Source organism: Gymnoscopelus microlampas (genome assembly GCF_963454915.1).
Source record: "Gymnoscopelus microlampas genome assembly, chromosome: 1".
Classification (NCBI taxonomy): Eukaryota; Metazoa; Chordata; class Actinopteri; order Myctophiformes; family Myctophidae; genus Gymnoscopelus; species Gymnoscopelus microlampas.
Genome location: NC_139962.1, coordinates 32,563,133 through 32,577,613, shown reverse-complemented (window position 1 = coordinate 32,577,613; position 14,481 = coordinate 32,563,133). Strand labels below are relative to the sequence as shown.

General features: G+C 42.6%; 1 protein-coding gene across 1 annotated transcript; it reads right to left on the bottom strand.

The window, feature by feature from the left end:
* Nucleotides 1-1,044: 1,044 nt before the first annotated feature.
* On the bottom strand, nucleotides 1,045-11,645 carry onecut1 (one cut homeobox 1; the record flags this gene model as incomplete). The annotated part of the gene is made up of 2 exons (XM_084058236.1): nucleotides 1,045-1,331; nucleotides 10,523-11,645. 2 exons carry the CDS (start codon nucleotides 11,643-11,645, stop codon nucleotides 1,045-1,047), a joined length of 1,410 nt encoding a protein of 469 aa, XP_083914362.1.
* Nucleotides 11,646-14,481: the final 2,836 nt, after the last annotated feature.

Sequence of the window (14,481 nt, the reverse complement as noted above, 5' to 3'; positions counted from 1 at the left end):
CGTTAATATTTTGAGGGCCATTTAATATTATATTGCCATTTGCAGAGGACATGATTTTTTTATTAGGATATTAAAAGTTTTTATGAGCCAAGTTATAATTCATTCTCTTGTTCTTTGTGCCTAACTAACAGTCTCTTTTTTGAGGGTAAGGGGAGTAAATTAGGTACAAAATACTCTTAAAGATAATCAAATAGAAAATATACTTCATCTTTGGTTAAATCACTTCATATGATACTATGTTACAGAGTTTGAGATCTAAGTTGCAGGAGAGGCTTTGGAACATAGAAGGCTTTGGCTTTATAATATATCTGACGTTTCAGCGTGTTTGAAAGAAAGCACTACAATGTGGGTTGAGGTAAGGGTTCGGGTCTGGTTTTAGGGTCAGGGTTGGGTTTGGGTTAGCAGTCTAATATAAGCACAGTCTTGCCTGTCTGCAGCACTTGATAAACAGACAGACAGACAGACAGACTAACAAACAGACAGACAGAAGACAGACACACAGATAGATAGGTAACACAGACAAGTCCACCAATCCAAAAAGGCTGCGCAACATTCCAGTCGCTCTAGTGGGATTTCTCTTTGAAGCTGATTGGCCATCCCACTGGAGCTCCTCCTTCTGGGCTGTTGTCAAAGGGTGTGGGCAGCTGCTGAACACACCAATGATAGGCTGATTAAACCTCCATTCAGAGACCCGTCATCCAACCAACCAATCAGATTAAAGATAAGGACGGCGAATGATAGGTTGATATTGGGGGGGCGGGAGGTTTGAAGTAAAGCTGTGAGACCAGTGACAGGGGAGGGACATCTAAATGTTTTTGCTGCATGTTAGACATAAATGTGTTGCCGAACAAACATTTTAAAGCAGGTCAAAGAAGTCTTTGGTTTTGTTTTGTTTTCTTCATCTTTGGATACTATAAATATCAGTATAAGTACAGGTTTTAAGGGCAAAACGTTGCTTCAAGGTCTCTTTTAAGTTTCTCTTTGTATCTCTAAGTTTTAAAGCTTTTCCACCGAGGTTGAGTCAGTCAGACAGACAGTCTGTCGTCAGGCTTTGGTACAGGCGTTGGGGTTGGCCGGGTGACCGGATCCGTCGTCCAGCCACTTGTCGAGGCTCCGGCGCCGCGCGTTCATGAAGAAGTTGCTGACCGTGGTGAGCTCCAGGCCGAGCTGCTGGGCGATGGTGATCTGCAGCTCTTTGGACGGACGCTTGTTCTCCTTGAAGATTGCGTGGAGCGTCCGTCGCTGCACGTCTGTGAACACCAGCCGAGGCTTCTTGGACAGGCCGCCACGTTCTCCCCTCACCCCATGGTCCTGCTCCTTACGCTTACACGCTGGACAGGAGGGATGAAATGGAGAGAGACATAGAGAGAGAGGGAGAGAGAGAGAGAGAGAGAGAGAGAGAGAGAGAGAGAGAGAGAGAGAGCGAGAGTTAGCCAGACTTGCAGATAACCTAGCTAAAAAAACAGAGCATTTTCATGTGCTTTAAAAGAATATTTCACCTCCAAAATGGCTCAATTACTTGTCACCTGTGATGGCTTGAATACTAGAATATTTTTTTGTTTGTAACATTTTCCTTTACTGTGAAAGAAGAATAAAACAATGAACAGAATAGAGTTGAAAGATAAGAGAATTGCCAAAACTAGGGGTCTGTTTTTAAGAACAACAGTATTTTTTTATAAATGTTTTTATGAACTCCAAAACAATGCTCAACGTGTAATCAAAGTGTACTTTGTCCAGTCATACAGTATGCTCGGTACTACCAAAACATCGCTTTTAAGCTGAAAATGTTCTTGGTGTAAACCATCTCAGGCAGGAGTGAGAAAGGCGCCTGGGCATTGCCTGTTGGGTTCAACAGGAGCTCAAGTCACATGCATGCACCTGCCCAGGCATGTGCATGAGACAATTTAACCCAGAAGTGTTTTAAATCTTTTTAAACAATGACGTTTCTGCAAAAATGTTATGTGTTGGAAATACTAAATGCACGGACTGGATACACTTGGGATTACTGTCAACACTGTTTTGGAGTTAATAAATGGATAAATTGATTTTTGTTTAACTTTAACTGTTTTTTTGTGACTTTCCAATTCTCTCCTTTTTCAACTCTATTCTCTTGGTTTTTGGATTCGTCATTCACTGTAACGGAATGTGACACAAACAAAGATTGTCCTTGTATTAAAGCCATCATGGGGTGAGTAAATGATAGAAGAAAGTAATTTTAGGGGTGAATTGTTCCTTTAAATCTAGGGCAACAGATAAGCAATATCAGTTCCTTAGAAATAATCAATTGAGGAAATTATTTAAAATTAGGAAAGTTCTGCATAACTGCTTAAGCGACTGTCTGGGTTTGAAGAATCATGACATCATGAGTGGAGGACTTGCTAGTTGTAGATATATTTAATGTACTTGGTACAATATCGACCTATAAATGTACATTGTAAATGTATAGCATTAAAAACTAGCCATAATCATAAATGTATAGCATTAAAAACTAGCCATAATCATAAATGTATAGCATTCAAAACTAACCATAATCATAAATGTATAGCATTAAAAACTAGCCATAATCATAAATGTATAGCATTCAAAACCAGCCATAATCATAAACGTATAGCATTCAAAACCAGCCATAATCATAAACGTATAGCATTCAAAACCATCCATAATCATAAACGTATAGCATCCAAAACCAGCCATAATCATAAACGAATAGCATTCAAAACTATCCATAATCATAAATGTATAGCATTCAAAACCAGCCATAATCACAAACGTATAGCATTCAAGACCAGCCATAATCCAGCTTGCAACACAGATGTGTTATGCATAACATACTCCATATAGACTGGTTAACATAACATTTTCTTCTTTAAAATAAGTCCTGGATTTTAACTTTAATGTAGAAACGTATATACAGCCATAATTGCAATACAAGCATTGCCATTTGGCAAACAAAGAAACTGTGATAGAAAAAGTATGACTGGAAGCATGGACTGACTGAATGTGAGCACCTTAATTCACAGTGCAAATATCTTGGTTATCCTGGTGAGTTGAATTTGATAGCCACAAGAGCACAAATAACCAATCTACAAGCTCACATCGGGTTATGCCGCGATGTGTTGTGAGCTATAGATCCTCTTTTCACCATTAATTAATATTAACCTATTAACCTTTTCCTCTCCTTTCCAGCTGCCATCCCTCGTGGCCAGTGGTGGCTCCCACATTGGGGTTAGGCTACATACGCTCTATCTCAGTGGTTCTCAATCTTCAAACTCACAACGTGTTGCATCATGGCACGTTGGGAGCTTGTAGATCGGCTATTTTCAAAGGGCCGAAATATGTAGGTTTAAATTGGTTAAACTGATTTTTATGCTATTACCACATTTTGGAACTCCCTCAAGGACCCCTGGGGGTCCCCAGACCCTACTTTGAGAACTACGCTCTATCTCAACTGGCTTTGTGGGGGGCAAAGCACCTGCTGTCCTCTGCCAAACCAGTGCCCTTGACCTTTGAGTTTTCAGTCTAAAATGTTATCATCTAAAAACAAAATCATTGCATAATCACTGTCCAAAGCAAGATCATTGTATGCACACAGTATCCAGAAAAAACATCTTATTTGGGATACACTGTTGTGCACCTTTAATAAACCTGCTGTCCTCTGTGCTACCTAGTTCCCTTGAACTTTAGATGTTTTGGAAATGTTATCTTCTTTGTCCCTGACAAAAACAACAAGATCATTGGCTAGACTTGCACACACGCACACACGCAAGCAAGCACACACACACACACACACACACACACACACACACACACACACACACACACACACACACACACACACACACACACACGTAGGTCACAGTCTTCTTTATACACGTTTTAAGTGCACAGTAAATCCTCTGTTTTAATGTACCCATTTGCAGTTGTGGAAAGTAAGTAAGTACCTTTACACATTTGTACATAATTTGAGACAACTTAAAGTGTTGAAAAACTTGTGAAACATGTGACTTGGGCTCTAGCCTAGCTCTTGGAAAACCACTGAGAAATGACCAATATTGTCTAAACATCAGTCTCTATCTCCAAACATGAGCATGCACATTCTGCAAAACCCAACTGCAGGCTAGTCGAAATGGGATAACATGAAATCAATCAATCAATCAATCAATCATTCAATCAATCACAACGTGTATTTTTGAAAGGAAGACCAACTGTCCAAAAAGCTGTCGCAATAAGAGAAAAAACTAAAACATATAAATCTATCAAATTAAACAAACTGACAGAGTTGAGTGTAACATTGTTTTCTGAGACTGTGTGGCAGATATGGGGTGCATTCAAATTCAGAGTCCTGATAACAGCTTAAGATTGGATAGCTCCAATCTTAAGCTGTTATCAGGCCTACCATGTCCTGGATAACATCTTAATATTGGAGGTATACAGGCCTATATCCAGGTTTATCTCCTGGTGCTTATGGAGACATCCCCCTGAAACGTGAGAGGGATAGGTACACACACAGGCTTCATTTAGGCCTTAACCACTCTCTATAGCCTACTTAGTGTAACAGACCTGACTTGGCTCTGTACTTACTGCTCTTGTTTCCTTCTACACCAGTAGTTCTCAGTGGTTCGGGGACCACCAGTGGTCCTTGAGGGGGTTCCATGGTCCCCAGCTAAATGATGAAGAGTTGGTAACCAAATGGACCCTTATTAGATTTAACCCTTGAGAGTGTAAAATGAAACCAAATGGACCCATAAGGGTCCACTTGGTTTCGTTTTAAGCTCTCAAGGGTTAAATTATGGTTAAATATCTGGAATACTTAATTTACACGAAGTCTACACAATTAGAGAATGTAGAAGAATCGCTATTTTGATCAACGTTTGCCTGTTGTCTCTCCTGATACCTCATCAAATGGTGGTCCTTGGCTCAAATGCCGAATAAATAATGGACCTTGATATGAAAAGGGTTGAAACCCACTGTTCTACACCAAATGTCTTCACCAGAAGCCGATCTACAAGCTTACAACGCGTAGTGAATCCGCTATTTATGGCGAAAGCCCCCTGTTGTGCCGTTGAAGTAGTTACAATGAAGACAAAGACCGCTGTCCATGGTCCTGAAATCAAGACAAGTCCACTGTCCATGAAAACTACAGCAACTTAAGTACAATGTTGAGGTATTTTTTTTGGTTTACTTTGTGCTTTTACTTCACTACAATTATTTGAAAACTTTAGTTACTTTGTAGATTTTGATTATTACAAAACGTTTATTATCCCCACTTCAATATTTTGGACTTTTACTTGTAACAGAATATTTGCACATTGCAGTAGCCTACTGATACTTTTACTTAAGTAAAATATTTTTGTACTTTTTCCACCACTGTCAATTTGATAGCAACCCCCCCCCACCGGCTACACCATTCTACACACCGACACTTTCTCCTGATACTCACAATTCTGAGAGCGACCAGCTGGGGGCAGCAGTGGACTGTTAGAAACAGATTGATTCAGACAATATCCGCCCCCCCTCCCTCCCCCCGCACACACACTTGACCTGTTAGCCTGTCCCATCATTCCTCCTCTCTGCAGGCCAGAGTTTGCTGTTAAATCCTCAGGCAATAATACAGCCACATGAAGCCAGATTCATAAATTAACCCTACAATGCACTTCAATAACTTTTAAGTGGTAAAATAAAATACAAATAAAAACCTCAAATGGCATAATTTCTCAATTGCTATTGAAAATATGGTTGTGTTAAAAAGCAAATACTATATAGTAACACGAATCAATAGTAATAACATATTGTATTAAAATTAAATTGTGGATATACATACCCCTACACACACACACACACACACACACACACACACACACACACACACACACACACACACACACACACACACACACACACACACACACACACACACACACACACACACATACACACATACATACATACATACATACATACATACATACATGCATACATACATACATAGGGGCGGCCATAGCTGAGTGGTTAGTGAGCCCGCCTGGGCAGCCAGAGGCCCTGGTTGTCGTAGGTTCGGTTCCAGGCCAGGCCAGCAATGTGTCGATGTGTGTCCCTGAGCAAGACTCTTAACCCCTAATTGCTCCCCGAGCGCCGTAGAATGGCTGCTCACGGCTCCTAGTGATTATAGGAAATGCAGGATTGATTTGGGTAAATGCAGAGAACAAATTTCACGTATGTGCATATATACATATAGGCTACATAATATACAGTGACAAAAAACACCCACACTAAATTATTGTTATCGTTATCGTTATATCGTTATCATATTGTTAACATACATACAAACAAACATACACAAGCTATACAATGCAATCAGTGGCATATCCCCATGACCATAAATTAGTGTGTGAGTGTGTGTGTGTCTCCAGTGCTGGTAAACATTAACAGAGAGAAGGGGCTCCTCTACTCATGTGTAGGCTGCTTGTTATAAATCAGTCTGAAGGCCACTGCAGACAGAAGGAGCCACTGCCCTGCCAGCCAGGCTGCATGTGCACTGCGGGCTGAGGCCAGTATACAGGTACTAGTAGCCAGTGGTGGACAAAGTACCCTATCCTTGTCTGGCAGAAAACTCTTATCTATTCTAACTTTGAGTGATTTGGGGTAAATTAACGCCCTACTTGATCATACTAGTGTTGCACAAAAGTATCAAAAGTAGCAGATCCACAAGCTCGAAATTAGCTTGTGGAGCTGCTACATTTTCTATTTTTGAATTTGAATCCTGAAAAGTAACTGTTTTGGACATATGAGGTTTGATATACTCAAGCAGATATAGCCTATATTCAAAAAAATATATGATGTACATTTTCTCTTTAATATCAGTGCATTGCTGGATTGAAATTACTTTTCAGAAATTGGCAAAAAATAGTGAAAATAGCTTGCTATTTTCACTATTTTTTAAATAATTGGTCATCTTGGTTCTCAAGAGAGTAAAGTAGCCTACAATATATTTCTATTTGAAATAGCGCAGTGAAAGTCATGTGGCTGGCAAAAAAAAAGGACCAAATACTCAGAAAATACCAAATACTTAAGTATAGACTAATATATTAGCATAAATGCATTTAGTTTACTGTCCACCACTATGCCAACCGTGGCCTATAGACGCACAGCGTTTCCCAGGATCAGGTGAAATAACAACGGCCTCCTTATCAGCCTAATCACACACACACACACACACACACACACACACACACACACACACACACACACACACACACACACACACACACACACACACACACACACACACACACACACACACACACACACACACACACACACACACACACACACACACAAACACGGGGCTCTCTCTGCTGCTCCCGGCTAATCATTACAAACACACAGATAACCATGCACGCACGCGCGCTCGTGATCCTCTCTCTCTCGGTTTCATAATCTCACAGAGCAAAGAAGAACATGATGCATGTGTGTGTGTGTGTGTGTGTGTGTGTGTGTGTGTGTGTGTGTGTGTGTGTGTGTGTGTGTGTGTGTGTGTGTGTGTGTGTGTGTGTGTGTGTGTGTGTGTGTGTTTTAACGGAAATATTGCAAATATTACACCAAAATCGAGTATCGGATTTTTACCCCTGCGGATTTGCATGATAAAGTCCCACACTATTTTCACAGGCCATACGTCTATTCAAACAAGCCATGTGTTTTTGTTTTATTTTATAATATAAAGAAAAACATCATGATTTATCATTACTTCTGCAATTGTATTGTTAGTGAATCTAAATATGCGTTTTATTCCTTGAATCACATGACTAAAGTAGGCTATTGTATCTATTTTAAAATCCTATCCTATTCTATTTCTATTCTATTAGCTGTGAAAAATGCAATTTTCTTTCATATTCCCATAAGCTAGGTAATTGAATACGTGGGAAAAGTTGAGATGGCCTAAGATTAATTTCAGAGGCCTAAAATCAATAGGTATATCACTTCTACTTCAGCAGGCGATCACATATCTAGTTCACCAAGGAGCCAACGGATCGATAAAATGGCGCTCACTCGTTTTTTAAATTAATTTAGATTTTAACTGTACATTTCACCCCTCCTCCTGTCTAAATTATTCATGACAAATTCCAACAAATGTCAGTGTTTGAATATTTCTATTTAGAATATTCCTAATATTTTCGGCCTATTTCTGTCCAAATAATGTCAATAAAAGATAATATAATAATACAGGCATGATAAATGAAATGTCCGTCAGTCTTTGGCAAAGTGTAGGCCTATTTTTAAGCAGAGTGACAATGAAAACATGATTATATAATAGCATTCACATTTGATCAAAACTCAAACTAAAGGCAATGCGGCTTCAAACTGTGGCGATAACTGCATAATCTGTATTAATAATCAACATAAACACTAGTAGGCTAATCTGTATTAGTGTAAAAACGATTTGTCTTTAACACACACACACACACACACACACACACACACACACACACACACACACACACACACACACACACACACACACACACACACACACACACACACACACACACACACACACACACAAACAGCAGATGGGAAAACTGAAAAATAATCAATCGAGATTACACACACACTTTCACGCGGCCTCACTTTTTCACGAGTTAAGACATTGACTGAAGATTGAAGACCTTAAAACGCAACAATACTAATTTTTGAACCCCGGTGTGTGTGTGTGTGTGTGTGTGTGTGTGTGTGTGTGTGTGTGTGTGTGTGTGTGTGTGTGTGTGTGTGTGTGTGTGTGTGTGTGTGTGTGTGAGTCTGTGGTTGAACGGATTGGCCCTTGTTGGCGCTCTGATTGACTCGTGTGCACCTCAGGGACAAATTAATAGTGGCCTATCAGTTAATTAGCCAGTGGTTCTCAACCCTTTCAGGCTGTGACCCCCCAAAATAATCATATTTGAACCAGGGACTCCCCCAGATAAATGGCCAGTTTTTATACAGTAGATAGTTTGTTGATTACTTTTGATGCTGTAATGGTATTTGTTTTTAGGTATTAAAAAGGTCTTAAACATCCTTAAATTGTCACTTCACTGTCATCTGGGGTGACAGAATCATGGCATGAACCAAAATCATGTGGGGATCCCCTGGGGGTCCCGACCCACAGGTTGAGAACCACCAAATTAGACAAAATTGGCCAGAGCCCGTCGAGTTGTATTCCCACGTTTAACATGAACAGTCCCCAATCATGGAGACAGGCGACACAATTCTGTTTTCATTTTGGATTATTTTGGATGTTAATTCAATTCAATTCAATTCAATTCAATTCAATTCAATTCAATTCAATTCAATTGGACTTTTCCCCCCCTTTGCTACAGTAATTCAAGTCTATATATTACATTACATTCTAGTCGTATATTGATGTATTATTGTATGCCAAATCAAATTCATTTTGGACCAAATGCCAATGATTTATCCAAAACGTATAGGCTATATGTGGCACAGACAGGCATGAGCTCTCACCAAATGATGAGTGATTACATGACCAGCCTACTTGACATTTGAAATGACTTTTTCACAGGTATACAAGTACACACACACACACACACACACACACACACACACACACACACACACACACACACACACACACACACACACACACACACACACACACACACACACACACACACACACACGCACACACACACACACGTTGTGTCTCCCCCCCTTCTTACCCCCCCCCCCTCTCTCTCTCTCTGTGTTTACATCCAGGCCGACATTAAAAAGCTGATCAGATCCATCGACACCAAAATAAACACATTCCTAACGATCCCTCTGGCCGAGGGATCAACTTACGCACACAGTCCCCCGCGGTCGATATTTTGAGGTAAAATGACATGCAGCACAAGTTGTTTCACAAAACCCCCAAGTCAGTGTCGATGACAGACAGACAGAGAGAGAGAGGCAGACAAGACTACAGGCCTTATTGGTATTCATATTAATGGCTTTTATCTGGGTACCCCACTCAGCAGCATCACACTCACAAATTAATCAGGGACAAAAGAGCAAACGCAACTAAGAGGATAGGTGGGCACTGGGCACTATAGGACATCTGGGCACCTTGGTGTTAAATTGGCTATTTCTTTCCAAAATGGCAAAAAATAAGATATTTGGAAAATGTTTTTAAGTAAAGTAAAGTATACACGATTAGAACATGCTTAAATATTCGACAATTAAGGTTAATATTTCTACAATTGCTACAAATTGCTACAAAACCTCTATATCTAGTCATTTTGGGTCATAAACAAGAAATTGAAGGATCAAATTAAGTCTGATAATGATGTACCAGCATGTTCGCATCAAGTATACTTACATTACTTAAGCCATTTATCAATCTTTAAAAAAGAAAAATCTAACATTTTGGACAAAATAGCCAATTTTACATCAGGTGCCCAGATGTCCCTAGTGCCCACCTATCCTGTATGCCAACTGAAGACATAAAAGATGGAAATAAAACGGGGCATTTATTTACCGAGGCTTCGCTCACCTGCGAGCCTGAGCGCGCTCATGCGCTGGAACTCAGGCTCCTGCAGCCACTTCCACATCCTCCTAAAGGTCTCCCGGCCGGACTTGAGCTTGGACCAGGGCTTGGGGTTCCTCAGGAGGTCCGACAGGGTCCCCTGGGAGCGACACAGCACCCGCTGGGCGAAGATGGCCTGCGGGATGCTGTAGCGCTTCAGCTCAGTGGTGATCCTCTGCGCCACCTCCTTGGTGTTCACCTCCTCCATCTGTTGTCCAGGGCCGCCCCCGCCGGCGCCCCCTTGTTGACCGGGTCCGGACGCCTGTTCCCGGCCGTCCCTGAGCCCCTGCTGCCCGTGGCCCTGCACGCCCAGGTGCGCGGCGGCGTGCGGATGGTGGTGGAGGCCGTTGATCTGGACCATGCCCGCCGAGGAGCTCATGTGCTGCTCCGTGGTGTGTCTGCCGAGCATGGCTGGATGGTGAGCCTCGAACCCGCTGGGGGTGAGCATCTTCTCCCCGGGCATGGCGGCGGCACCGGGGTGCGCGTAGGGCGGGGGGATGCCGGCCTGGGAGGTGTGTATGCCGGCCAGGCCGGAGCCGGACAGCGGGGAGAGGCTCTGGCCCATGCATGGATCCTTGTGATGGTGATACGGGGGATACAGAGTGTTCATGGGCGCCATGGGTCCCCGGTCCTCCCCCCGCATCAGCGTGAAGCTGCCGCTGACGTTCCCGGGGATCCGCTGGTGGGGGTGGGGGTGGGGGTGATGGGGATGGTGGTGGTGATGGTGGTGGTGGTGGTGGTGAGGGAACTTGTCGGACACGGTGGAGATGGGGGGCAAGGGCTGCAGCGGGGTGAGGGTGGTGTAGGTGCTACTCGCGCTCATGCCGGGGGGGGCTTCGCACATGCTGATCGCCGGGTGCAGGTGTCCGTGGTGGCCGGGGTGATGAGGGTGATAGTCTCCGCTGTCCAGCAGGGTCGCCATGCCCATGGTGGCGCGGTGGCTCAGACCCCGCGGCGGGGGGCCCGGCCCCGGACGGGAGTGCGGACTGTGGTGGGTGCTCAGCAGCTCACCGTGGCCGCCGACGGACTCATGGCTCACTCCTCCGTGCAGGTGGTCGCCAAGACTCTCCATCGACAGCTGGGCGTTCATGATCGGCGGGGCAGCGCTGTGGTCCAAACATCTATCTGATCATCTGACCTGTACCGCAGCGAGCTGGTGTCCATCAAGTCCTCCTCACGGCAAGTAAAAGTTCAATTTCCTTTTGTTGTTTTTGAAGGATCCTGTGTCAACTGCCTGTATATCCCAATAGTCCTTATGCGTAAAATCGTTTTTTCTTTTCAAATCGAATGTTATCTTTGTAAAAGGGAACTCCTTATTTATAAAATGATGAGTAGGCTACTTTATTAAAAAATATTATTGTATTTTTTTCCTTGATTTTTATTTTTTATTTTATTTTTTGTAATCTTCTTTATGTCCTTTGTGATTCAAGCCCCCCCACCGCCGAACAGCAGACCTCGCTCTCCGGTCGGGTGCCTCGCCATCTCTCTCTCTAGCCGCGTCTCGCTGCTTCAGTCTCTCTGTCTCCAGACCCTCTGTTCACTACCGCTGCGGAGACCACCGTCCCACACATGCGCACTGGAGACGCTCCACTCCTCCCACACACGCACGCACGCACGCACGCGCGCACACACACACACACACACACACACACACACACACACACACACACACACACACACACACACACACACACACACACACACACACACACACACACACCAGTGTTGCCATGTCTGCTTTTTATAAGTAACTTTGGGCTTGTTTTTCTGTAAGTTGCTTGTAAATATTGATGGCTGTGGTTTTTGGGCTTGTTTCTTAAGCGTAGTTGATTATTTATGCTTGTTTCCAAATAATTATTTAAAACAGTGGTTCACAAATATCTTTATAAAAATGTTTTGTGCCAGGGAGCATTTTTGCTGTTACAATGTTTAAAAAAACATTCCAAATATTTTACATTTTATTGCAAGAGTTTTTGAAAATAACAGATCTATCTTGCTTGTGTTGTGAGCTTGTAAATTAAAGTGTGGCTTCTTTTGGGCTAGTTTTCCTAGACCTGGTTGCTTATTTCTTTCACAAAATCTGGCAACACCGGCACACACACACACACACACACACACACACACACACACACACACACACACACACACACACACACACACACACACACACACACACACACACACACACACACACACACACACACACACACACACACACACACACACACACACACACACACGCCCACCGCCCTGACGTCAGCTAACTTATTAAGGAAGGGAGGTATCAAAGCGCCTGGCTGAAGCCCACTCCACCTAAATAACACATAATAGGCCTACTTTACCCCAAATGTTGAGCATGTTAATCGACATAAATCAGTGTTGAAAAATGCCTCACGAGTCGACGTTTATTGGTAAATAAATACAGAGGTGTTTTGGGGCATGATAAGCAACGGTCAGGTATGATTTGTCAAAATAATTGGAACAATAATGAGCCTGGATCCTCGGTCCCCCTTAAATGATTAAGTGCTAATGAAGTAAACTTCCGGGTTCATTTGGAGTTGATTTTTAACTAGTGGGATATTATTATAGCCTATATGAGCCAAAACCAAAGGCTGATCACAATGCAATGCTTCTTCATGCACCTAATGATTAATACGGCCATAGCTGAGTGGTTAGTGAGCCCGCCTAGGGAGCCAGAGGCCCTGGTTGCCCCAGGTTCGATTCCAGGCCAGGCCAGCATATGTGTCGATGAAATGAAATTTGTCCCTGAGCAAGACTCTTAACCCCTAATTGCTCACAGGTTCTCATTGGAAACAAGACCGCAAGGACTTTCATGAACGACCTGTAAAAAGGAATTATCCTTATCCTACTAATCATAATCTTAATAATGTTAGGAGGTTATATAGTCAATTTAAAAACATGTCATGAAACATGTTTCTGATTGCTGCAGCTCTGTGAAAAATACAATGCTCTTCATGCAGCTAATGATTAATACTAATCAAAATCATAATAATGTTAGGAGGTTATTATAGTCAATTCAAAAACATGTCATGAAACATATTTCTTGGACCATAACAATACTTTCAGCTGCTCAAGCAGTTCAAGCCTCCTCTGACAATCCTAAAAAAAAGAAAAAGAATTATGTGGCGGTTTTTACCAAACGAGTGACATACCTTTCTTTTGATAAAAAATGAGCAGATGTGTCTATTGTTCAGCCATTAGGCTTAACGAACCAAGCCCAGCAGTGTGTGTGTGTGTGTGTGTGTGTGTGTGTGTGTGTGTGTGTGTGTGTGTGTGTGTGTGTGTGTGTGTGTGTGTGTGTGTGTGTGTGTGTGTGTGTGTGTGTGTGTGTGTGTGTGTGTGTGTGTGTGTGTGTGTGTTTGAATATTATGTTCAAGCCAACACATAGGCGTGTCCTAATTGAGATGAAGCGCGTGTTCGCGTGCGCACGCGTGTGTTTACGTGCATGTACCATGACAAAGACACAAATGAAGATTATATACAGACAGACAAGGAAACAAAATAAAGTGAGAGAACAATATTTATTGTCTTTTGTGTACAGAGATACCCCCCACACACGTGTGTGCGTGCGTGCCTGCGTGTGTGTGCGTGGGTGTGTGTGTGTGTGTGTGTGTGTGTGTGTGTGTGTGTGTGTGTGTGTGTGTGTGTGTGTGTGTGTGTGTGTGTGTGTGTGTGTGTGTGTGTGTGTGTGTGTGCGTGCGTGCGTGTGCGTGTGTGCGTGTGACTGTGTACCTACTGTACGAGTCAATGCGCGTACAGTATCAATGAACTCACGAGAGACTCTCAATGAGTTAAAAGAACACTCACATAGGCTACGACACAGTGGTGGAAAAAGTAGGCTACTCACATTTTTAACTTAAGTAAAAGTATCAATAGCCTACTGCAATGTAGAAATAGCCAAGTAA